Genomic DNA, 26,596 nt, shown 5'->3' on the forward strand with positions numbered 1-26,596 from the left:
TTACGTGTCCCCCTTGCTACCAAGCTGGAAATTAGACTAAATGGGCCATTTTAGTCTTGGACGTTAGCCTTGTTAGAGATATATCTATTATATCTAGGCTAGGAAGAAGTTCAGGTTACTGATAATAGTACAAAGCAGCATGAAGATGTATATATAATGCCAAAATTCCGATAAATCACATATACCTAGAACGCTGACCATAGCGCTCAATCATCGTGGAATTATCGAGCCTATATAGGCAAAGGAGGGTTCCCTACGGGGGATTGAAGAGCCCATACTGACTCTTGTATCTATGATTACAGTTTCGCCTGCGTCTGATCCTTTTCAGGTTTGGGACCTTTCCACATTTTCAGATGTGTACCAGTCGCGAATATCTTGCCTGTACTGAAATCTTTGATCTAAATGTATCATATGGGGATGGTATATCAGTATTTAGCATTTATGCTTGACGATAAAATGATCAAAAGGGCAATGTCAAATGAGACGATAAAATGATCAAAAGGGCAATGTCAAATGAGTGGTTATGAAAAATGGAAAGAAAGATTAGGAGGGCTCTGTGAGGAAGAAATGGAGGACGGGTATCAAAGAGTATAAAAGCGAAATCAGAATGGGCAAGTATAAAGAACAACATTCAACGATAGTGATAAAACCCTAATAAATTGACTTACATCACAACGTAGATTTGATAATCTAACTGAACATTTTACGATTTCAACTTCTATCAGTAATTTTGTATTTATCGGTGCAGGATTCAAACATTGTAATTCCATTGTTAAAGTTACACCTGCAAAATCAGGTAAACCCCAAAAGGTCGGTGTATGAATGGCTATTAATGCTGCAGACGAGCATCTATGAAAAGTAAATACAACAATACATCAGCTGTTAATCTTGCCAATTGCCATTTATGACGGGATGCGAACAAAAGAAGTAGAGAAATAGAAAGAGAAAGACTTACGTATCTATTATCCATGAATAAGCTGCTCCATGCATATTCCCGCTTAGGTTTGACATATCTATATAGATATATGTAAGTATAAGCGTAAGATATCCAATCATATACTAGATGACTGTCAATCGCCAGATTGCTGATTATCATTTTTGGGAAATTACCTGTCAATATTACTGATAAAAGACTTCTTACCTTCAGTCACCACACCTTCAAAACTAATTTTGAATCCATCAACTCTTCTATAACCTTTATCATCTTCTTGTGGTATTTCATCAATATCATATATACTGAAATGTTTAGCTAAATGATTACCATAGCCTGCTGAACCTATTATCCTTTGAAAGAAATCTTGATCTTCTTGAGATGGTTTTGGCATCTCTGTATATACAGTAAATGTCCTTTCGACAGTGGGTTATTTCACCCTACAAACTCTGTTTTGTTTTAGCTTTTATACTTATATATCCACTAGTTATATAGTTGGACTTTGAAGCTGTTCCCAATTGTCTTCTTATGGATTCAACCTTTAAGTATGCACATTAAAAAGTTAAGATATGATTGAAAACGTATACAATCATAATAGCTTGCTATCTTTCGAATGAATGAATTGCTCTCTGTACTCGTATGTTTCTCTTCGCATAAGACCGGTTTACCGAGATAACCGGACACTTTACGTAAAAATGTATACAGACGCGTGTTTTGATCGAGTTGACTGTTCTCGTGCCTGAAACAGATATATAGTATACCTGTAATTGAAGATTAAGTGAAATGTAATACTATTAATTGATGAATTCTTAGTGTTTTGTCACCATCATCACAACTCTTCGTGTCACTGTCACCTACTCCATCAGATTTGTACGCTACAGGCTTGAAGACTATTGGAGAAAAGAAATAACAAGACTGATATTCCGACTGGATCACTCTACTTGGTCAATTGGCCATCATGGCTCCTTCAGGTTTAGTGATCTCTAAATTGGGGATACAAGCTACAGCTTCGGATGACGTTGTTAGAGGATTGATGTGCTTGAAAGTAAGCGACTCAGCTGACATGACCGATACAAATGCAAAATAGCTGATTGTTAGTCATAGATATCTCTACCAAAGGAATCAGCTGGTCGACCAGGAGCAAGATGGGCATTATTTGGATGTAAGTTTTTTTTTGTTTTGTTATCTCTTCCTTTATAGTATTACACATATATATCACATAAGCTTATCCTTTCTTGGATTTCATATCATAGCTACACCTCCAAAGATATTATCTACACCTACGCTGTATCCACTTCCACTACCTATACCAGCGAGTAGAACAAAACAATTACGTATAGCGTCAAAATTATTATCATTAAATCAATCTACTTCTTATCCACCTAGTCCACCAACAAATTTAGGTGGGAAACCATATATAGATATATCAAGTACAACTGGTAAAGTTTATGTTGTAGTTGATCCTATATCCTCTTCAAGGAGCAGAAGAAATAGTCAGGGTCATAGAGTATCTGGATCAGGTAGTACTTCTAGCATCGCGCCTTCATCAGGGAACAGAAAAGAATGGTTAATTTGTATGGAATTTGAAATTCCCTTAGAAATAGGATTAGAAGAAGGTATATCCAAGGTATGTTACAGGTTGACATCGACTTAGCGTCCTCCTCGACATGAACTTACATTCTTAAATAGGTACTACTGCCAATACCGAAGTGTCTGGACAATACAATCCGCTTTCAAATCTTATCACCTGCCAATCCATCTTCTTCCTCTTCAACAAGCTCGTTATCGTCCTTAAATCAAGAAATCAACATTTTAACAGATCCAAAGATGTTACCTTTACCACCGAATGCTTTTGCTTCACCGACCAAGAAGGATAGATCATTTAGCTCTCGTCAGCGAGCCAAAGGGCACGGAAAGGGAAAAGGGAAAATAAAAGCTACAGTAGGAGAAGAAGGTTGGGAAGATGGTGAAGTGCTTGGTCCAGATGATGTACCTACTGAAAGTGATGAAGATACTGAAGTCAGTGAAGAAGAAGATAAAGACGAAGATGAAGACGATCAAGAAGGTGGGAGTTGGTTAGAAGGTAGATTCCAAAGGTGAGTCAGCTAACATTCGGTGATTTGCATAAATGTCACCACAAGCTAACCTAATTCTTTCTGATAAAGTACGGAAACACTTCGCCTGGAATGGTCATTCAATTCACCCGCTTCGTCTGATATACCTTCATTACAAATCTCACCTATATGGAATAAACAACAATCGACCATCTCAATATCGTATACCGCTCAAATAGTAAATACGGATAATCCTGTGCAGCTGCATATCGATGTACCAGATGGGTGGGCATGGTCGGATTTTGTTATTCAAGGTGAATCTCTAAGCAATTGGAGATGTAATGATGGTGATTGGGGGTTTTCTCATCAAGACCGAGATCCAGATGCAACTTTAGAAAATGGTGAATATGACGATTCATTTGCAACAGTCAGAGCTAAACGTAATAGTCGACCAATTACAAATGGACTGACACCAACCTCATCGGTCGAATCAACGACAAGTAATTCATTACCTAATCTTAGAACCGCTTCTTCATCATCAGCTAGTCTGATGCGACAGACCTTCCCTTCATTGAACGATAAAATGGAAGATTTTTCTTTTGAACTATCTGCTATTGATCAGAAGCCTACTCCTCCAAGAAGTCTGAAGAAATCACCTTTACAAATGTTAGTGAACTCAACGTCAACATCGTTAAATGGGAAATGGGAAGAACCGAAATTTGGTAGATCATTTAGTTTATATCTCCTTGAAGATTCAGAGGATAGGTTAATAAGTACACAAGGTACACTAGTACTTATTGACAAAACGATGTTTGTTTCGCAATTCTTACCTTCCCAAATACCTTTTATCAGGATAGAGGATCAAGCTATAAACCAATGTCAGGTTGAGTGTCCTTTAGCTATTTATGGAAATGCTAAAGAAGCTTCATCGAATAACCAACTTGTCGATATATCCCTTGGAGGGAGGTTCTGTTGGATTAGCGAATCAGAGAAAATGGAGTTAATGAAAAAAGAAGGAATCATCAAAGGAAACGTCAAGGTTAAATTACGTCGATCAAATTGGGGAGTAATTACATCTTGTATAGTATTCCCCTTCCCATCAAAATCGGAAGAAGTGGGGTTCTCAATTCCTCATAATCACCTAGATCATGGCGAAAATATTAGGATAAGCAGAACGACAATGGACGGAATAGAAATACCTAAAGCTATATATCATGAAAATGGTATCACACAAATCAGGATTAATAGAGGTTTCGCAATTTCAACTACCTTTAAAAGTACTAGTAGCGTAGAAGTGGAGTGGGAAATGATCTTAGGTCAAAAAGGTGAAATCGCATTACCAATATTTGATAAAGGCAGTGAAGGCGAAATGAAAGTTGATTTGATAGGTGATAATTGGATGAGTGAGTATCGGATTTTAAAGTATGAATGGAAAGGATATATAGCTAATCTAACATTGATTAGATGATGATCTTAGAAGGATCCAAACTAATATGAAATCAATTTCACCTACAAAATATACATACCCTTTAGCTCCATCCTCTACATCACCTAATGTCTCTCCACCTAAATTATCAATTCCACCATGGACGAACAACACGAATATGATATTCAGTAAGAAGAAAGGATTGTTATCATTTTCAAGTTTATTTAATTTGATTTTAATTTGGTTATTACTCTCAATGGGTCAGCAATTACAACGAATTAAAAATGAATTGAATTTTGTTAAAGATGAATATAAAGATTTAAGATTGTATGGACTTCCCAACGATCAGCATAATCTACAGAATTTAGTCAAGGACGATAATTTACCGATTCTGACAACTACTATTGCTACGACGACAACCACTGTAACTCAAATCCAGACAGAGACTATCATACCAACTACCAAAGAAGATTACAGTCAAAACAACCATCCCGATAAGCCTGAAACAAAGACCGATGGATATCGAGATCTGATAGTTAAACACCAAGAGAGACCTTATCCTTTGGGTAGGGTAGTTTGGGGTAATAAAGGTTGGAATAAATGGCTAAGTCATCCTACGTGAGTAAATCTCACAATTGTCCAGTTAAAGAGCGATTAGAGCTGAATGAATGACTTGTATAGCGTTCGGAATTTGACAAATGGTTTAGGTTGGGTATGGAATTTTATTTTTGGCTGGTAGAATTCATTTATGATATAATCGCATTTTGTATAGTATGTTGTATCTGAATATATATCACTTGATCTCTGTTTTTTTTTTCCGTATTAATTTCGGAATCTTTAAGCAAGTCATAAATGGGATACAAACGTATATGAGCATATCAAAGTAATGACAATTGAAATTCGCAGCGAGAACCGAGAATTTTCATTGGAGTATATTAACGATGTATACATAACGCCGTTATGCGGATTGCATCTGTGCTGGGACATGTTAATCAGGTACCATATATCAAGCTTGTATAACGATAATATCAAATTATTTACAGTACATGCTACTCGACGATAAATCGTGAATGTTCTACATCTGTTCCTATCATTACGCGAAGCTATTGATTCAATTGACAAGGTGGAATCTTCAACAACCAACTATTTGTGTCTCGCTAAGAAATTCTGTTTACTTTCTTTATTCCTCTTTACTTATTTCTGTATTATCATTACCAATACTTGGTAAATCATCAATACCGACTAAACCAGAATCATTTAAAACATTGGTTAACCATCTTGTAAATTGATTTTTTTCTACCCCACCTTGTTCATCAATTACTTGACCAATTGATTTACCTACAACTGATCTTGATTTATGTATTAATGATTTACCATTATTACTTGTTATTGATAATGTTAATTGTAAATTATAACTTGGTCCAACTGAATTTGTCTCGGCTGTGGATGAGGAAGAAGAAGATGAAGATGGTATAGGTAATGATGAAGAAGGAGAAGATAATGATGGAATAGGTGAAGTAGGTACAGAATTTGATGAAGTAGGTGAAGATGGTCTGGTATGTGGTGAAAATGTTAATTGTGGTAAAGGTGGTGAATCTAATGATGTTGAAGATATTATATGAATATGATCTGTTTCTATCTATATACGTGTTTAGATACAGTAGAATGAGATGGATTAGCTCATCAATTAGTTTTGATATTATACAACCCAGTGTCTGGAGGAAGGAAGGAAAGAAGTATGGAAGTATGGCAGAAAACAAGTATAATTTTTTCGAACTTACCCTCTTAACCATTCTTCTTCTTTTACCTTTAAATACTTCACCTTTTTCAATCCATTTTTTCCAACCATATAATAAACTTTGTAAAAAAAAATAACCAATTACTGCAATCCATAATATAGTTTTTGAATTTTCAAATTCAACTTTATAAGAATATAAACAAGATCCTAAAGCTAATAATATAGAAGAATAACCTAAAGATAAATGTACTGTTGGATGTAATAATGATGGTTTGAATGATTGTTTTTGTAAATGCTATTCGAGGAATTAAACAGATATTTGGACTTAGTATATTCCTTGAGGGAAGTTTAGCAAGTAGTAATGTAGATGAGATAGGAAACAAAGGAATCATTCTTCATTCTTCATATTATTCAAAATGACTCACACTTTTGACTATATCATCTAAAGCCGATTTGATTTCACCTAAATTAGCATTATTGACATGAACAACAGGTAATGGATCAGTTGCTAGAGTAGATCCAACATCACTTTCTTTCCCCGTCGTACTTGTCGTTGTGGATGTTATGGCAGGTTCCAGTCCAGGAAATGTCGTTGTTATTGGAGTTGTGTTACCGCCATTGGCGGGTTTTCGAGGTGCCATTCTTGTGATTCCGGCTATGATATGGGTAGATATTGCCCTCAGCTGCCAGACCTTTCCAGACTTGCTATATGTTTAACAACTGAGCATTATCAAGTCAGGATGTATTTTTGATAGAGTTGTTGAAGAAATGAACCAGAGGGTTAGTCTTGTGCATTGATCGTCATGAACGGGCCATTCATAATACATTATACATTACATAATACATTACATAATACATTACATACTACATTCATATTAGTCGCGTCGTGGAAGGGGGACAACCGTGACGTGGTATGGGGTCATCGACGGAATCAAATTTATCAACCTGACTGAACCCTCTGCTCATCACCGTTCGACCTCCACCAACCGGGTCATGATGAAATCATTTATTTTGATTCATGTTTGACGAAAACATGGCATCTCATCGATATATCGTGAACTATAGAGCGCAATACAACAGCAGGTTGGGTCAATCAAGCCTGAGCAACAACAATCATGAGTGGATTATTCGGAGCAGTCAAGAAATTCTTTCGTCCAAAGGTAACCTGGCATTCCATACAATCTGGAAAGTTGATCTAGCTAACGATCTGCTAATAGGGGTTAATAGGTTATGATCTTCAAGGTAGGTTTTTTGGAACATGATAATGAAGTTAGATTTGGTCACTAATTGGAAAGAACTTATTATAGGAAATAAATACTTTGAAATCGCTAATCCTGCTGGAGGACGAATGAAGAGATTTGTACAATATAAGAAAAATAGAGATTTAGCTGAATATTCAAGATCGGAGTTGAAACCACCGGGTAAGCTTACTGACAAGCGAAACATGGAATTTGAAAGCTGATCAATCATCGATACAGTACAATGGAGAGCTTGTATGTCATCTCTCAGAACCCGTGACGCATAGGTAATTACACTTTTTTTCCCTTAAGCTTATACTTCATCTGTCATAGGGTTATCACACACACGAGTTGAACCACCTACATTAGAAGAATTAGAATTTGATTATACACGTCAACAAGATTTGCAGCCTAAGGTAGCTGCGATAGAAGCTAGAGAGAGGGAAGAACGTATACGTCAAGGATATTTGTTACCTGATGGATCAACTCCAACAGCTCCATCAATGATAGCAGGACCTTCAACGCCTTCAGAACGTTTAGCTAGATTACAGCAGATAGGTCAACCTCATTTACAATCCTCCGTAAATGAAGGTCAGCAAATACAACATTCGAATTCATTGAATTTTGAAAATATTCAAACGAATGAATATCCAATACCTACACCTATAACGAATCAAGCAAACCAAGCAAAACCCGGTAAAACAGTTAATCCATCTAAAAATTCTACCGCAGAAGAATTAAGGAATTTAGCTATGGAAGATACGAAAAGACGAATAGCAGAAACAGGTAAAGAGAATATACCAAAACCTGAAAAAGCAAGTAAAGGTGTCGAAGGTGTCGGTTTGGGTTTAGCTGCCGGTGGTTTACAACCTAGAAGAAGGGGTAAAAAGTGATATGACGAAGTATAGTATGTAGCTTCAAATTGTAACTCACTCGTTCTCATAGCATCGCATACTCATGGATGGAACTACCCATTATGGCATCTTTGAAGCTTTATATGAGCTGGGGTAACGCTCATTCGAGATCAGTAATGAGTTTTCCAGATTGATTTTTGTGCCATTCACCTGCGGGATCGATACGCACAATCGAGTGCTGCTCCTTCAGTCGAAAAAGGTGACCTTGCTTATTACCAGATGAATTCCCACTTCACATGTAATTCACTGACGCTGTTTGCTACGTCGGACTGACTAGAGAATCTCAAGGCAAATTGAAGGATATTCAATAACACAGGTCCGTTACTGTAACGTCTCGATCTTCGGTGTCCTTGCGTAGAAAAGATAAATTCTCTGGCTGGATTGAACATATACCGTGGCTGACAAAGACTTCTTTTCTGAACCTTTTGGGCAACATCAAAAAGGACATCGCGGATAAAAGAGGGTTTGGTTATAATGCGATTTAACAGAGTCACGCCCCGTGCAGGTCTTCCGGGCACATCACAAAACGCGATCATCAAACACTGACTACCAGCGAGACTTTCAATTATCATCTCGATACCACAGTACCCCAAAGCCATCTATCTTCGAACAGCGGTCCTAGATAGAGTTCAATCTACAAGTTTACGAGACACTTGCATCGCTCAAATTCCAGACAAAACCTTCGAACAAAGATGCCTCACCAAAATCGTCTACCGATGAGCCCATACAGCTTGATATCGGCCGTATGAAGCGGATTCCACTCAGCAAGGGGCTGAATTTACGTCAAATGAGTGTATACCGTATAGTGTGATACCTGCTTAGGCCGCGGTATCAAGCTACATTCTTCCGTCTTTCCGTGTCACAGTTTATTGTACCGATGGACATTATCGGACTATTACACGTAGGCTATTAAATCCGATAATAACTCTGTGATAAACATTTGGAAATCAGGATGATTCGGAACTGGAAAAACATCCCAAACAAACTTTTGATACCAATATATATCCATAACCTAGCGTCGGTTAAGATAATACTGTACGTACAACATTGGTTGTCCTCAGGTCACCCCGAGATCGTGTGAATGGTCCTTTCAGCTTACACGTTCATGCGACCGGGGTGCGACCGCCATGATACTCTTCTGGTCACTTCTACAGGGACTGTCTGCGAAGATTTTCTCGGACGGAACTTGGTAGTGAAATCCCTTCAAGCGAACAGCCTTATTTACAACCGGATTATCATCAGTGGCATCGAACTACCGAATGGGACGCGGCTAGCCGATATGTAAGATTGGGCGTGTATGATACCGTCATATTTGTCTATAGACAGGAAATATAACGGGACCATTAAAAAAATGATATTGGGTGAAAGGGTGGTGATTTGATACAGAAAATATCGTTGCCTCCATACGAGTAACCCGAAGGTCAATGGCAGTGAACCCCAGTCATCAAAAGTTGGAGCAAAGGTTATCTGATATCTGGGTATGATCTACGTCATGAACAAGATGAAACGCCTCTGTTGAGGATCTTCAGGTACCGCATTTTGTGATGTCAGCTGTTATATTTCGTCGAATATGTATATACAATAGTGGGCGCTTATGATACTCGATTCTAAACTTTTCATGCTCGAAAACAAATTGGAATAGTTTGGTTGTGATTTAAAGAGTCATGAGACACCTTCTTCAACAATCAAGACGAAACAAGTTGATATTACTTGAAATGGGAGTTTTATCGTTAGTGCCAAAAATAAAAGGGAAGGAACCGATCAAATAGCTTGAGACAACGGTTATCAACGGAGAATTCATCATATGCAGTAAGTAACCAGGTCTTGTTCTTCTTCTTCTTCTGCTGTCTTCTGCTTCTTTCTCTTCTTGACATAAATCAACGTGATCATCTCGTTATAAATGTCGAGATCCAGTATCCACTCGGATTATTTTTATATGTTTTACCATGAAGATAGATTACGTTGACCATTTGCGCGGCATGTGCTCATGTAGCGTAACAAGAAATGCTTAGCGCCAGATCCCTTTTCATGTACTGTAGCTCCATTCTCTCTAGCTTATATGACCTCGTGTTAGAAGGGCCGATGTAACCCTTAGATCTCTTTCTCCCACTCCTCTTAACAACGATGATTTTCGTGTTTTACATATATCATGATTGCAAGGAACTACATGCATATGCTTTTTGCCGAAGTACGAGATCTCTACTCTCTCTCGATTATGTCTCGGATATAGCCAACGGACCGAGACGCACCGATTGGCTACATGTCGAGTGATAACGATATGTCTTAACCCAGTAACCAATAGACAGCGCAATGATGTGATTCGCGTAAACCCAACTAACTACCCAATCAATTATCATTCCGGACCGCTACGCTCAAGAGGAGGACTACTGGAGTTAGAGTGAATGGTGGGCTGATGTTCAATATTCTAAATCAGATTATTGAGCCGGACAAAGAAGAGCTGCTATTTATGAGTGCTATATGGGGATTTTTGTAACTGAGTCTTACGGTCTTTGTCCACGCTCTAGGCTTTGCTTCTTGCATCTCGGCACGCAAAAGTTGAAGACACTTTGCAATCCTCTAAATTCTCTAAGAACTTTAACATGCCATCTTTACTACATTCAGAATGCCTATGTATTATAGAGGTAAATGCATATGTGATGAGTCTCCTCTTCAAGCTAGATCTTGGTGATGGAGTATTGCGCTTGACCACTTGCGGACGATGAAACAAGGTATGACCTCATACATTGATCAATATTAAAGTCGAATTGTTTCCGTTAATAAATCTCTAATTTTTGATTTGTTCCCGATTTCTTGGTTCTTTCTGATCACGTTATCGATCATCCCATATGTTATTTGTACTTCAACACAATAGGCTGGAGCTGCAGTTATACATAACAAAATCAAGAGCCGAGATGTCTGGTGCATCCCTCGCTGTATCTCTCGTCATTTTGGCGAAAAACATGAACATGTAGATCCCAATTTAAAGGTGGAGGCGTAAGTGGATTCCTTTACGTTATATGCCATTCTTTTTGTTTGATTTTTACGTTCTCATCGGCTTGAATTTGTACAGTATAAACATATGCAATTAACCCTTCTCTTTCACATCACCTTTCCCGGGTATCGACCTTTTCAATTTCTTTCCTATGTATACAATTAAGTAACCCTTGTGTCTCCAGGTCCCAGTGGAAAAGACTTTTTCATCATTTTAAGGGGCTAAAAAAGCGAAAAAAGAAGAAAAGGGAGAGTTTCATTATGTAATTTACAATCAGCTGGTACCGAACAAGGAACCATATACAGTTGGGAAAAAAAGATGCGGTACGAACTCTCTTTGTTCGGATGGGCACGAGGGGACATTACAATCAAAACGGGGGGCGTGTCGTTCAATTCTCTGTTTTAGCCTTTCTCTAATAAAGGTTCCACCAGTTATATCTATCTTTCGTGACTCATACCATATTTGATATTTCGCCTAATAAGGAGGGAATAAAACCTCTTTCTCACGTTAGTCAACATACTCGTAATGAATAAAAACCTCCGAAAGAGGTCCTGGTTTATTTTGGCATGAGAAAAGGTAACAAACAGATGGAAAGCTGTTTTGCGGAATTTATCTTTGTGTAACTACTGTACCTTGGTTGAAACGAAAAGTGTAAAAATGACACTAGCTTTGGAAAATTGATAAATTCGAGATTTTATACGGAATGACAAAAGCAGATGTACCTCTGTTATAGCTCTTTTATTATTATTATCGTTGTTACCCCATCTGAGAAACAAGAACGGACATATCTATTCCAGCGAATCCCACTTTATCAGCCAAGAATTACAAATAAATATACCCTGTTCACAACTAGATCCACCACCCAAAGCAAAATCAACAACGTTCTCGGAATCATCTTCGCCGTACCCAGAAAAGAAACTCACCTACCGCTTTTAATTAAGATATAAAGTCCTTCAGAAATAGCTGTCGCACTTGTTCTTTTTTAACATCACATTTTATCTTTCTTACTTTTACTTTTTAATTAAACAGCTTATTTAGTCTTAAATGACTATTTTAATATTTCTTTACCATATTTGATAATCCGATAAAATACTCCTATATTCATCATCACTGGAATCATTCTTCCTCTTCAAAGACTTGCGCATACACTCAAAGCCTCAACCTATATATCATCGTCATACTTCCACCGCTTGATATTGTTAAACAGTTACTCACTCAACCTCAAGATATATCCTCGTACGCATCTTCAAGCCATCAGTTCGACACCACCTACGTCCTTTAAAAATCTTACTTGTCGCCTCAAGCAAAATAAACCGCTAGGTGAGTAACACATCTTCCCACTCTCCCTCGTCATACTTCTTCAATTTCTTGTTGGCGCTATGTTCGACTCAGTTGGTTCTGCTTCCCTTGTATGCTTGTTCTTCATCCTCGTTTTTTTTACATTGATCTTAGTATCTGGTTGGTGTAAGCTGTGATTGTATTTGATCCCATTCTATTCTTTCTTGATCGTGTATGGAAATCTCCGGTTATGAGCGGTGGTTTCGGTATAATTACCATGATTACCATAATACCAAAACATACCACCGATTAAACCGGATCTTGATCTTCCTCTTTCGTTTATTTTGATACCGTACCGCTTTTACGCTCCTCCTTCCCCGATATTTGCCTCGTACCTACCCCATGGGAAGTAACAACAAACAAGATCTATCTCTATAATCGACCTGCGTCTTTTTCTATCCCAATAAAATATGTTTCGCCAAGATATTCTGTCCTCTAAACATATTTATCCGGTTGAAGATTCGGCTTTTCTCGTTCACTTCTACTCCTCCAAGCCACGTTCTGTACCTTGCACGCACAGACGATATAATGTCAAAGTCGTTATTTGCCGATCACTTTTATTTTCCCGGCAAATTCATCCTTTTCCCCCTTATCTTGCACACCCTTACTGTTCTTCCAATGGAAACGCTGCCCACTTTCTTCTCTTCTCTTTGCTATCATGCTAGAACGCAATCATCCACGGAGTAAACCGGTTGCTTCTATGTCTCCTCTGTCCTGCAAAAGGTCATTTCGGAGTTGTTGATTGTTCCTCGTACCTTATTTCCAAATCTTGTCATCCGTTCCACGTTACCCATGATGTAGCTAGTGAATACCTGTGTTCACGCGCAACGAGTCACCCTTTTATTTCGCTAATTGGTCAAGGGGAGAGGGGGAGATGGGATTGTGCCTGGATCGAATATTAGTCTGGAGAAAAACCCCCAAGCGAAAAACGTGACGTTTCTAGACCCGAGAAACGTGAACTATGACCAGTTCCGGTTTTCTCTCTTGATCTATGACCTCGTTTAAAGTAACAAGGACTCATAATGTTCACCTCCACATTCCTCTGCTTTTGACCCTTTTACCCTGTCATACTCCTTAAACAGCTGATCATACTTGTTATAAGCCTAAATTCTCCTATTATCATTTCATTTGTCCCTGATTTTATGACCTCCTGCTCTTGCCTTTCCCAGCCTCTGCAAAGTGATTTCCTGCCTTCGGAAATCCGCTGTTTTGCTCTCCACTCTTCTGAGTATCTCTTAGTCTTTGTATCCAACGGGACTTTATCGTGTCCGCTGTCCCCACATTCCTATATGACTTATATAGTCGTCATGGCATGACAGTGACGAAGAAAGGCCATTTAAGGGAACGAGTTCTCTCTTGTTTCTCTTTCCTAACATTCCTTCTAATAGGGTGATATACAGAACCATTTAATGGCATAGTTGCAGTGATCAAGTTCGATCACTCCAATTTGTATATGTTAAACTTGGTGTCAGCGAAACGCAATTTCATTTCTCTTGTTCTTTTACCCTTCCCCCAATTCTTTGTTTCTTGTTTTGAGAACGGACAAAACCTTCTTATCTATTTTCATTATCAACTTTGATTAGTATCACACCGGAAATTAGTTTTATTATCAATTTAATTAAATTCCATACTACCGTGAGTAGTGTAGCTAATGTCACGAAATTTCCGGGACTTTATCTGGAGATTTTGCTTATTCGTTACACCGCTATTCGTTTGATTTGTTTTCATTTTATGCCTTGCTTTTTTGTTGTTTATCCTTGTCACTGGTATACCCTAGCCAGATTCTTTCGTTTTTAGAATAATCCTTTGGAATAAACACACAGTATAACGTCATCCTTTACCGCCAAATTTCGCTTCCGCTCTTTTTTATCTTTGATATTGATACTTGTTACCTTTTTTCCATCCCTCATCTTTCTCTACTTGCTTTATTCTTCAGCCAAACTTGTTGACAAGATTTCATCATCAAATTGTTTATAGTCAAACTAACTGTGGCGTTCTTCCTATTTTCAATCAGCTAGACGAATTATCAGTATCAATAGACCTCTTCAATCGAACGGACGGAAAAACCAGAGCTAGATTTGAACAGTACCACATCACTTCTTTTCATCAGTAATAGACATTCCATTGACTATAATCACATGTGAGTCTGGCGATCAATTTTGGCCTTCCTGCGTTTTTCCCAATCATTCGACATTTATGTCGTATTCTCTTATCCACCCTTCTTATAAGTTTGTTGATCATTCGGGAACTATCTATCGCTTTTTCAACCTTTCTTGACCTTTTGTTCGGACGCTTTTCACTCTGTTTGTTCTCAATCCCTCCTCAAGACATCTGTTCTTCCAAATTCATATCTCCGTTCTAATCAGGCACCTGTGGCTTGATTATACTTTTTGCATCTCGACCTCTTCTTCAATTTTGATTGATGAGATATCACCTGCTTGATAAGAAGCTGGTTTTCGATGAGGGTTAATACCCATTTGTACCATGTTTCCGTTTTCATTTTCCCACATCTTTCATTGCATTTCATCATTCGGTTATGACTCTTTCATTTTGTGGGTGTCTCGGTCTCGGGAATACCCTCATATCCACCTTTTCTCGTGTTCAGAGTTCTAGTCCAGACTAAACTGTGATTGGATAGGCACCTCATTCTTTTATGTCTGAAGTATACTTAAAAACTTAATTAATCTTTATTTTCCGGTTTAATTCGGACCTTACCAAAGCTTTTCTGGTATTGACATTCTCATTCTTCTTTATCAGTCATCGGTTCACCGGTCATCATAATCCCGACTTTCTTGTAATAAGACCATTTATAACCTTCAACAGTCTGTCAAGTCAGTCAAAATTCATCGAACATTGTCAATCCTTCTTGTTGCAAATTAACACATAAACCATCTGGCATACCTTTTCGCTATTCACCTCTTTAAGACCCTTTTAAGTATCTCAAAGCTGTCTTACACTGCCACATTCAGATACTTGGCAAATAGATACATACAACAACTTCACTTGGACAGCTCTGAATCATTTCGGGTAAGTGAACAGTATTGCACATGTGTTTAAGCAAAATTTGATGAACCACAATGTCAAACTCAAAAAGCTTATTGTTTAACCCCCCAAATTTTCGGCAGATTAGTCAGTATTGGTTACCTCATCCGAATCACTTTTTGCCACATTGGTTATACGGTCAACTTAGTGCCTCTTCATAAATTCTATATTTGGCTGACATTCATCAGGTAAGTTCATCTAACAACCTTCATATTCAGTTGTGGCTTCTTCACGCAGCAGGTCAGAAAATGTTCAGTGGAATAGTGGAGTGGATGAATATCAAGTTGGCGGTATTGACAGGAACTAGGGCTAATAGTTAGCGTCTATCGCGAAGGTCTAGCATCCAAGTCAATCACTTCTAGCAAGTACGTTGGAGAGGTTGAACTCGTTTGAACCCAATAGTCGTTAGGTTTCATCCACAAGTCATCCTATCTGTGAGTTATCTCCTCAAACTTGATATTTTATGATTTATAATTCACCTGTTTCGATCACCTCCTTCGGTTGTATTGTTTGTTTGTTTGTTTGATGGTACCTTTTTGATCGCTGTTTTTGTTGTGTGTGTTGTGTGTGTTGTGTATGTTTCAGCCTATTTTAGCGTACTTCTTCAGGTTATTCACGTGTAATTTTAGATTATCGAAGAGACAAAAGACTGGATTTTCACATCTTAATAATGGTGTATGTGTATCGGACTCCGATTAATCAATATGATGTGGATTTTCACCTCTTTTCACCCTTGATGAGCATCTTTTCGTGTTTTTTTACCCTTCTACTTCAACTTTACTTTGTTGTTTTCACTTGACCCTCTTGATATCTCAATTACATTTCAACATACTCGCTGGATAATATACATATTATCACTTGGATACCCATTTATACTACAACCCCTTCACAACTTTATCTCTTAATGAAGAGGATTTCCCTGTTAGGTGGGTAAATCATAATTTATGTCTCCGTTGGAGATGTCTTCGATCACTGTTTTATCGGACCTTTTTCTCTTTGTGTTAGTTGGAAATCTTCTTATCTCCCCTATCATCACGTGTAGCATCGTTTTCGTACTATCTTCGTCATTCATCTACACTCGTCTTCGAGCGGCCCGGTATCATATTGATTGTTTCTGTGACAAAATTTCCTCGATAACCGATATCTCTTGGCTATATAAGCTCAAGGGTCGCAAATCTACCATCTCCCGTGTCTTTACTTTTTTCATCTTCCTACTATCACAGTTTTTCCACCCTAGACCTTATCAATATCAAATGATCGCCGCTCTTTACAGCATTCGCACTCTTTTGTAAAATCACCTGAATCCCAGATTCTTATCCTATACCGGATAGTTCTACCATCCACATCTATTTATTAGACTGGAAGCCTCGTGTGTATCAGTCGATACGTCTTGTATATCGCCCCCTTTCTCCCATACCATTTGACACCCGGTAAGCCATTAGCGATGATAGCTTTAGATCGTTCTTCTCGACTTTTTTTTTTTTCTTTTTTGTTTTGGTTCTTCCTCGTCCTTAAAAAATGTTTCATCCTTTTTGTGTTTCTTTGCCGCATTTAAACTTTGCAAAAACATCCATAAACAAGATAAGTGAGCCCGAATCTGTGCCCGAATCGAGCTTGATAACCTGAGGAAGAGAATACAATCGAGAGGAATTCCCCAGTGTTTCACTTCTCCACTTTTTTCTCCTGCCTTACAAATTTTCCAATTTCATTATTATTACGACTTCTATAACCCCTTTATCTACATCTACCACGAGAACACCTGCTGACGACTTCACATTTCAACCTTTTTATCTATTACCAATATAACCGACTTATACCTATACCCACCAACTCAACATATAATGTTCGTTCTTTCAACATATCTCATCTCTTTTCTTCATCATTCCTTCTTACTTCATCTTTCACCTGTTTCTGTCATCCTTATATCCTCTTGTCACTTGTCATACACCTCATTCGTACACATCATCATGATTACCATGGAATCGTTAACTACGTTAACTGAACAAACAGACGACGCTTGTATCCATCTCGAGGAGCTGCCTTCCCTTTCATTCGAGGACGATACAGGTTCACCAGCCGATTTCCTTCAACAATCAGAACCTATAGAAACTGATTCTACCACCAGTGGTAGTCCAACCATCACATCTATCACAGCGCCCCTTCGAGAGCTCGAGGGCGGTGATCCTCAAGCTACATTGTCATTGCCCAACCTGACAGCTTTACAAGCTCCCGTTCTACCTTACGCGATGGAGCCAAACTGGGTAAGTGAAATATTATTGATCCCCTATAACGTCATCGTCCACCCATTCCTCATACTATGTTCCTGAATTGATCTACATCCTAACGCATGACTCGCAAAAAGTGTAAAGCTAAAGTAAGCATATCTAATCGCTTCTTCATACCTCTTTAGCCCTCGCAAGGACTCTACAATTACTACACTCCCGAACGTATGAGTACACCTCATGATAGACAATCTGGTTTATCGCAACCTTCGATGCATACCTACGACGAGTCCTTACATCGTAGAGCGGTCACCCTACCGCACAATGCAAATTTCTTGCCTCCGCCAGCTCCCCCTAGCCACACCATGCACAATGCCGCTGGTAGCAACAACTTAAACTTACCACCTTTACCTCCTTTCTATGGTTCTTACCCTAACTCATCAGCCAACTTACCTGGTAGTCAACCGAATCCTGCCAATGTACACACCTTAAACCATAATAACCTTGGCTATTCTGTCTCTTCAGGTACCTCAGGAGGATACCATTACCCCATGACCTCACCAATGGGTATGTCAGATTCCATCAGTCCTGCTGGTAACCACAGAGCTCCACCTCCTCATTCTTACAGTGAGGCATCGAGAATATCTGGTGGCTTCTCTACCTCACCTGGTGGGCACCATTTCTCACCAACATCACCTACTAATCATCTAAATCTTGGTGTAAATCCATCTTCAGCATCGACTTCATCATCATCATTTCCAAGTATACAAAGAACACCCGCCACTTTACCAAGAACAGCTAGAGGGGCTAACAAACGAAGAAGTACTAGTGATGCTAGTCAATCAACTGAAAGTTGGGACGAATTGGATCATTATCCACAAAGTACCGAAATTGACAGTAAAGAATTAGCTGAAATAACTGATGATCAACCTTGGGGTATGCCGCAAGCTGAATATAAAGCTTTGAACCCAAGAGACAAAAAACAAGTTAGAAATAGGATTGGTGCTAGAAGATTTAGAGCTAAAAGAAAAGGTGAGTTGCTTGTGAATATGTGACAAGAAAAATGTACTGACTTTACCATTCACGAATTTTCAGATTACGTTAACACACTGGAACGCGAGGTTCGATCCAAGAACGAGGAGATTGCCACATTACGGAATCACTGCGAGGCTCATCAGGCTGAACTCAACAAGCTCAGAGCTAAATTAGGGTTACCTATGATGGAAATTACAACTTATAATCCTGATCTTTCAGGTGGCCTTGGTTTAATGATGAACCAACATATGACCAATGGTAACAGCTCTTCCGGTAGTGGTAGCGGTAACGATCTTGGCGATACTGCCTCAACTGAATGGGGTAAAACCAAAATCGAAGTCATCCCTCAATAGACAACATCCCATCTCATGGTTTCACCAAAACCACAATGAGGATGATAACGAAAATTAGCGAAAATGAGCCTTGGCTCGGTATATTTATATGGACAATCCAATTAAAACATCAGGCGTTTGTCTTGATTTCTCATTTTGATTTCGATGTTTTTGTTACTTCTCCCACTCATCAAGGAGAATTGGTTCAATTTAGGTAATCATCTATTTTGTTTCAGATAATGTATCTTAGAGGATCAAGAAAGAAAATCAGAAATTACGAAAAAAAGACTGAAAAGATAGAATAAAATGTTGGTAAAAAAAGGTAAAAACAACCTAATCATATCCTTCTAATAAAACTTTTTTCTCTTTTAACATACTTTTCATCACTATACTCAATCGATACAGAAATTAACCTAATCGTCAATAAATATCATTCTCCTAACATATTCAGATATATTATTCCCCCTCTATTCCTTCTTGAAAAACCGTCATAATCGCTCCTACCTTTGTCCATATAGCAAAAAAGAATTGTCTTGTATGTATCGTTAAAATCCTATTTTTTGTATAGTAAGCTCTTACTCATTACCCTCAAATTTACAAAATATCATCATTATCGTTACTTGTATATTGTCTATGTCTAAAAATAAAATTTTTAATAGCGGAATTTTCAATATTCATATATTGTATTGAGAAATTATGTTATTTGTATAAATTCGATGTATATATTTATATTTTTATTTTCGAGCATGATTGCGAAGACCAGAACGGACGAGGAGAGTTGCTCGCAACGCAAATTCTGATACTGTGTTATTATCGCTGATGGGAAATATACATGACTTCTCGATGTTTACAACACAGTCAGAATTTCCACCTGCCTACCGACGCCATGCTATACTTGTTTACGAAATTCACAGGTTAGTCATACTGTATAAGGTGCAGTGAGCGATATGTATTATACTTTTATATAGGTGACATGATAATGCATGATCATAGATTATCGTTTATGATGTATGATAATATAAATTACATTGAGTGCATATTACGAACACTGTGACCTATCATAAGCCATAATATAGTACAGTATCCTCAGTTCGATTGCATAATAAGTTTCTCCGTTTCTATGGATTTTTTGAATTTTTGTACCCATAGTGATTCAAGGTTGAATTAGCTTATTTGTATATATACATTAATGAATTACATATACATTGTTACCTCTTGAAAGCTAGTCGGTATCAAGTTATATAATGATAATGAGTGATTGATACTACTGATGTGAAATCTGCAGGAATCGCAGTCAACCATCATAATGTGTGTCCACAAGTCCTTTTGTCATTTTTCGACTACAAAACACCTTGACTGTTAAAAGGATAAAAAGTAAATTTCAGTAGAATTAGCAAAAAGACTTCAATTATAAGGAAGAAAATTGGGTTTCGACCACTGAACTTACCTATAATATTGGAAAGTATCATATAATCTAGTATAATTACTACCTGTTGAACTAACAATTAATCTTTCTAAATATGAATCAACAGCTTGTGTAGTTAAACCTAATTGAAACCTTTCTCTGAAATGAGTTGATGTTTGTTCACCAAATAAAATGAAACAATCCAATTTCGAATCTATATGTGTGAATATATATATTAGTGTGATTTTTTGTCAATATAGTATAATTATGATGATTTACTCTTTTGCATAAGTTCGACGATAGCTATCCCAACCGGATACCACGTTAGCTTTCTACATCATACATTATGCAGAAATAATTGGTCAGACTTACTAATCAAACTATCAGAATGTTTCCTGGCAGCTTCGAAACCTTCTTTGAAAAGCTTCTTGAAATATGCGTAACCTGGACTATCTAATCCTCCCATTATATCAACGTATTCCTGCAGATCCGTGAGTTTTTCGTAACATTTACCAGTCAGTCATGATACGTAGAAGATAATTCGGTCGAACAGCACTCAGAACTTACAAGTGGCATTTTGAAAGGAGCAGCTTCGAAACCCATATTACCAGGTGAATTAGATAACATGAAACCGAAATCAATATGAATCAAATGACCATCATGATCAACTAAGATATTTCCATTATGTCGATCCTTGATTTGAAGTAAATATGTGATTATTGAATATCCAGCTAATGAACGTATAAAGTTTCGTTGGGCTCGTAGGTATCGTCCCGAATCAGGTTTACCGTATGTCTAGGTAGCAAAATAACGATCAATGGATCAGTTTTCTTATGTCGATGTTCATGCTGATCCTATATGTGATCGTCAAACTCACATTGACATAATGATCTTTCAAAGAAACGTGACCAATGGGACCACCTTCGGCTAACCTTTTAGCGTATTCTCCTTTCTTAATTGAGTGTACTGAAACTGCATCGGTGATGGTTTCGACCAGACCAGAGGTTTCTCCTGTTATCAATATTCGGAAGCTAGGGAGAGCAAAAAGAACTCATAAATCTCACTTCCACATCACACATTAAGTTATGTACGAAAAATCCAACTTACAACCTAGACCAGCATTCACATTTCTCCTCTTTCCAGATTCTACTGAATCGTTCTATCAATTGAGTAGCTAATTGTTCTTGTCTGAGGTCGGCTCCAGTTTTTACGATAACCGATATTACCTAATAGAATTTGAGTGTCAGTATGTAAGTTCCTGTCACATCTACGAAGATAGCTCTTCCTGAAGTCTCACAATGCAATGATAGTCCGACAGACAGAACTTACATCCCAATTCGCTAAATGACCCCAAGGCGAACTAGCTCTTATTCTACTCTTTTTAGCAGTCCAAGATTCTTTGAATACGGCAGCTGTAATATAGTAAAGAGATTAGTGATATCCCAATGTTAAAGCACCATTCTCTGAAGATGCAGATCGCTTGAGATACAACATCGCCCAAAAGGTGAACTCACCTGAAGGATCAGCTTTGTTCAATTCTCTTCTTACGATTCCTTCATCTTCAGCAGTTTGACCAGAATTGTCATTGCCATCTGAAGGGTTTGATGAAGACGATTCATGTACTTCAACACCTTCAGGTCTATCAGTCATTCTAGCTACTCTCTCTTCTTCTAAAGCCATCATTTCTTCCATTATCCTTTCTCTGATTGCTGCAGCTTGTGCAGCAGCTAATTTTAATTTACCTCCTGCAGCTGTATTGATTTCGACTTTGGCTTGTTCCCCATTCCCAGCTTTGCTGTTATTGTTAGATCCTGTTATCCATCCTGTACCAGGTATCCAAGAAGAAGAAGCAGAAGAAATTGATGTATGATTATTGTTAATATGAGGATTTGGTTGAGGATCTTGTGTAGGTGAAACTAAAGAAGCATTTAATTGAGCTAACATCACAGCTGCTGTACGCATTCTTTCTGAATAATCTTCTAATGTTATAGCTCTTTTAGGTGGCTGATGTGATTGTGGTTGTAATTGCGGTATATCAAGTATAGGGCCAGATCCAGATCCAGAATGATTACTTAAAGCTGGTGAAGGCGGTGATGGATTTTGACTACCACTACCACTTTGTCCTGGAACATCCAAATGATCATCATTTGTAGGTGAAGTGATCAAAGTTTGATTAACACTTGATAATAAATCAGGTGTTTTAGGTAAATGTAAATTTGGTGAATTCATCGTTGTTCCCAAGGAAGATCTTCTTGAAGGGAATTCAGATGGTGAACCTTTTTCCCAAGCTACCATATCTAGATGTTTATTTTTTGGTGCAGAAGGTAAAGGTACACTATCAGATAAATCAGGTATCGTATCATGAACACTTATTTTTGCTCCATATAATTGTTCAACTAAATCCATCTCTTCAATTTCATCTGGCGTTACGTCCTTTCTTGATGTCAATGGTAGAATCTGTTTTTCTTCTGGTTCATCCATCGGTTCAGCAGGTACAGAAGATGGCATAGTTGAACCAAACCCTTCATCCCTACTAAACTGATTGATTGATGGTATATCCGGTGTTCCAGGAAGATTACCCATACCTCCACTGGACGATGCCATATGGTTCAATTTTCTTCTTTTGGAATCTTCCTGCGCTACAATTTTCTTCAGTAGTTCTCTATTCTCCCTCCTTGCAGGATCAAAGTCCAAGTCTCCCTCGAGAATCTCCACGTGAATTAAATAAGGTGCTCTTTCAGCTGAGTTCAGGACGACTGAGTCTCCTGGCGATATTCGAACCACTCTAGCATGAGCCCGGGATCGTACCCTATCTCCACCCGGGCGAGAGTTTAGAGGGTTTCCTGCTGGCGTCTGTCCGCCAGCCTCATGACCATGATCCGCAGCACACCATAGTGGCATACACACCTATACCAGAATTAATCAGCTTATGAACAGCTCGGATAGGGTGGAGACAAACAACCCAAACCGAAGACAAGACGTTTGTAGAAAAAGAAAACTCACCTCGGCAGGGAGATTGTGATTCAAGCTCGTTAATTCCGCTCGCAGTGAACTGACTCGAGCTGGTTTGGGAATCACTAACAACCTATTACTGATATCCTCCAACAGCAGTAAGAACCTAACTTCACTACGACAATAATGACTTCTCAGTAATTGTCGTTGGGCATCTGCGCTGTAGGTAGCTAAGATCGCTTCTACTGGTGGAGGTCTATCTAGAGGATATAATCGATTTGAACTGGCTGATCTTGATACTGGTAAGTCGGGAACTGAATAAAATGGTTGATGGGTGGATTTAGGTGGAGTATAGTTTCTACTAGGTCCAGAATGTGATTGGGATTGGGAAAATTCTGGTTGACCGTGAGTTACTTGAGGGGATTGTCCGAACGGATCTGAACCTTTTCTTGGCCTACCCGTAGGAGTTATAGGATCAGGTGAAGGTGATCTAGGTGGTGATATTAAGTTAGGTGCTGTCGAAGCTGGACTTTGTAAATGAAGCATTGATTGGGGATGTGGACGTTGCTGCTGATTCTGAGGAGAAGGTCTAGGGGAAGGTGATAAACTTCGTTTGATCGCTGAAGCTGAATTAGTTTGATTATATTCTTCATCCGAATTAGCATCTTCATCATCTCCATGACTAACATTGTTGGTTGATTTCTTTGACCATCTGCCTGGAGAAGATAAATCTGCGCCACCAGAATGATCAACTTCAACCATTGATCTCCCACTATTATTCCTTTCGATATCATCTCTAGGTCTTCTACCTTGAGTTAAAGCCCAATCTCCAGCTAATTCAACTAAACCATGCATACCTGGTGTACTAGCTAACATGACTCCCATACCAACTAAAGCAGGTGGTATATGATTATTTACTCTAAGTGGTGCAGATTTGGATTTACCAGTTGAATTTGAGGATGAAGCTATTATGGGTAATCCTCTAGAGCTTGATGAAGGTGACATTGAAGGTGATTGTGGTAATGAACGATAAGGTGATCTTGAAGGTTCAGGTAAATCTCCAAATATAATTTCATGACTCTTATGTAGAATCCTCTGACAAATCATAAATGGACGTGGGTTGGTTATCCTAGATGGTGTAAGGTCCCTTAAAGCAGCTTGCATGAACCAAAATGTCTATAAAAAAACGTTAGTCTTAGTAGACAGATATTCAGATATCAAAAGCGAAGGGGAAAGTCGGCTTACAAGCATAGCAGAATGCGTACTTTCTTCCGCTCTAGATAATATGAATGCTTCCAAGGCATTTGATTGTGTAGGATAAGTAAGCAATAGATGGCTAAGGTCAAATAATACATTAACTTGACTTCCAGTTAGATCAACTCAAAACTTACCATATCTGAGGCCAATAAAACTCTACTTCTTCAGGTGGCATTTTCTTCATTCTCCAACATAGATAATGTGATATACCAATATTATCAGGATATGTTTTCAGGTATTGCATAGCAAGGGATACAGAGAAATAAGGGGATAAGAATAGTCGGAGGCTAAACGTTCATTTGTTAGTACTGACATTGTACAGCTTTATCCTAGAGTTATATTGAGCATCACACTCACAGTAATGCGTGGGACATTTTGGCTAGAAGAGATGCCTAGCCGCATCAAGCTTATCTACCAGGATCCAGAAAGGTCGGGATGATCTACTGTATTCCGATCAACAGCTGACGTTGTCTTTGGGTAAAAGAGGTAGAGGAGTTGATGTTGGTTCCCGATTCCGTTGGCTAATCTTGCTGGAATCGAACTACGGGACGCCCTTTCTGAACTATATCTAGCAAATCTTGATGTGATCTCTTGTCTCTCTGCGGTAATGTCAAGTATATAGACCAGTATATCTATAATGATCTGTCTCTCAGACCATGAGTATTGTTGAAGGAGTGGTATCAAGTAACATTGACGCGTGGAATAATATTGTTAAATAACGGACTAACATCCATAATCAGGGTAACAAGATATATCATTGTGTGAGAGCTTAAGCTTATTCAGCGGCAACCTCCGCCTAATCATCTCGGCGCGTCGGATGCATATCATGTTCTCTCAGTGTTCGGACATGATCAAGGCAACAAAAAGAGACCACCTCTCTAAGGTAGAATCTGCTTGAGATAAAGTACAACAGGAATGCATATATCATTGTCTACCTAAAGGTCCCAGACTGTTTTCGCTATTTGTATCACTCAAATCGTCATCACCGCCTATACCAAATCGACTTTTCCCTATATCCCCTTCAGATTCAGTATCGTCATCTATTTCTATGGAACCTTTCATTTTTCCTTTTGCTGATCTTCTCTTGCTTCCTACATTTGATGCTGTGATGATGGGTTTATCGGTTGTGCTATTGGATAATCCAGATAAGGGCAGAGAATTCCTGTCAAAGTACGTGGTTGGGGTAGGTTGTCGCAATTCTGGTATTTCTTGTAATGCGTGAGCGGGCAGCGAGTCTGTCGATGCGTTATCATGTGTGAACATCGTTGCTGGGGGCTGTGGTAGACGTCAATTTGTCATTTTTGATTGTATCTGCGGACTTACACCATCTTCTGATAACCTTATACCGGTCTGCGCTGGTGTCGGGAAACTATGTTACTTCACTTCAATTTCCTGCTAATCACATGCATAATATCAGCAGCAAGGAATTGAGTACTCACTTGAGTGGTAGCGCCCTACCTGATCTATTTTGATTTTCCATTCTTTTCCAGTAAATATATCCTCCACAAGCCACCATAATCAACATCAAAGGGAAGAAATATGAGAATGGTGAAGGTGGTGTAACGTCATCGTCCCTTGCAACCAGCATCGTCTGATATTATGTTCTAAGAGCGTCTGATGTATTCTCTACTCTGATGTAGACGTACGAAGATCAATTGTAACGAATGATGCATAGAAATAATAATCTATCAGAATACCCCAAATCATGAAACTTCTGATC

General features: G+C 38.4%; 7 protein-coding genes across 7 annotated transcripts; 3 read left to right on the forward strand and 4 right to left on the reverse strand.

Annotated features, from left to right (window-relative positions):
• Positions 1–296: 296 nt before the first annotated feature.
• Positions 297–1,325, reverse strand: L201_005343 (uncharacterized protein; the record flags this gene model as incomplete). Its single annotated transcript, XM_066221074.1, has 4 exons — positions 297–398; positions 669–849; positions 956–1,013; positions 1,142–1,325. The coding sequence occupies 4 exons, from the start codon at positions 1,323–1,325 to the stop codon at positions 297–299; spliced, it is 525 nt and encodes a 174-aa protein (XP_066077171.1).
• A 564-nt stretch (positions 1,326–1,889) lies between these two features.
• Positions 1,890–5,150, forward strand: L201_005344 (uncharacterized protein; the record flags this gene model as incomplete). The annotated part of the gene is made up of 7 exons (XM_066221075.1): positions 1,890–1,976; positions 2,036–2,093; positions 2,185–2,558; positions 2,621–3,027; positions 3,097–4,388; positions 4,450–5,029; positions 5,093–5,150. The coding sequence occupies 7 exons, from the start codon at positions 1,890–1,892 to the stop codon at positions 5,148–5,150; spliced, it is 2,856 nt and encodes a 951-aa protein (XP_066077172.1).
• Positions 5,151–5,591: 441 nt separating this feature from the next.
• L201_005345 (uncharacterized protein) lies at positions 5,592–6,790 on the reverse strand (the record flags this gene model as incomplete). Its single annotated transcript, XM_066221076.1, has 3 exons — positions 5,592–6,050; positions 6,193–6,444; positions 6,575–6,790. The coding sequence occupies 3 exons, from the start codon at positions 6,788–6,790 to the stop codon at positions 5,592–5,594; spliced, it is 927 nt and encodes a 308-aa protein (XP_066077173.1).
• A 474-nt stretch (positions 6,791–7,264) lies between these two features.
• On the forward strand, positions 7,265–8,280 carry L201_005346 (uncharacterized protein; the record flags this gene model as incomplete). The annotated part of the gene is made up of 5 exons (XM_066221077.1): positions 7,265–7,309; positions 7,367–7,391; positions 7,457–7,570; positions 7,628–7,642; positions 7,721–8,280. The coding sequence occupies 5 exons, from the start codon at positions 7,265–7,267 to the stop codon at positions 8,278–8,280; spliced, it is 759 nt and encodes a 252-aa protein (XP_066077174.1).
• Positions 8,281–17,649: 9,369 nt separating this feature from the next.
• On the forward strand, positions 17,650–19,283 carry L201_005347 (uncharacterized protein; the record flags this gene model as incomplete). Its single annotated transcript, XM_066221078.1, has 3 exons — positions 17,650–17,934; positions 18,084–18,927; positions 18,991–19,283. 3 exons carry the CDS (start codon positions 17,650–17,652, stop codon positions 19,281–19,283), a joined length of 1,422 nt encoding a protein of 473 aa, XP_066077175.1.
• A 1,422-nt stretch (positions 19,284–20,705) lies between these two features.
• Positions 20,706–25,250, reverse strand: L201_005348 (uncharacterized protein; the record flags this gene model as incomplete). The annotated part of the gene is made up of 12 exons (XM_066221079.1): positions 20,706–20,881; positions 20,947–20,970; positions 21,040–21,148; positions 21,235–21,462; positions 21,545–21,698; positions 21,775–21,893; positions 21,997–22,079; positions 22,182–23,574; positions 23,671–24,795; positions 24,865–24,955; positions 25,011–25,163; positions 25,234–25,250. The coding sequence occupies 12 exons, from the start codon at positions 25,248–25,250 to the stop codon at positions 20,706–20,708; spliced, it is 3,672 nt and encodes a 1,223-aa protein (XP_066077176.1).
• A 550-nt stretch (positions 25,251–25,800) lies between these two features.
• L201_005349 (uncharacterized protein) lies at positions 25,801–26,464 on the reverse strand (the record flags this gene model as incomplete). The annotated part of the gene is made up of 3 exons (XM_066221080.1): positions 25,801–26,151; positions 26,200–26,245; positions 26,316–26,464. 3 exons carry the CDS (start codon positions 26,462–26,464, stop codon positions 25,801–25,803), a joined length of 546 nt encoding a protein of 181 aa, XP_066077177.1.
• Between the last annotated feature and the right edge of the window lie 132 nt (positions 26,465–26,596).

This window comes from Kwoniella dendrophila, chromosome 7, assembly GCF_036810415.1.
Source record: "Kwoniella dendrophila CBS 6074 chromosome 7, complete sequence".
In the NCBI taxonomy this organism is placed as follows: domain Eukaryota; kingdom Fungi; phylum Basidiomycota; class Tremellomycetes; order Tremellales; family Cryptococcaceae; genus Kwoniella; species Kwoniella dendrophila.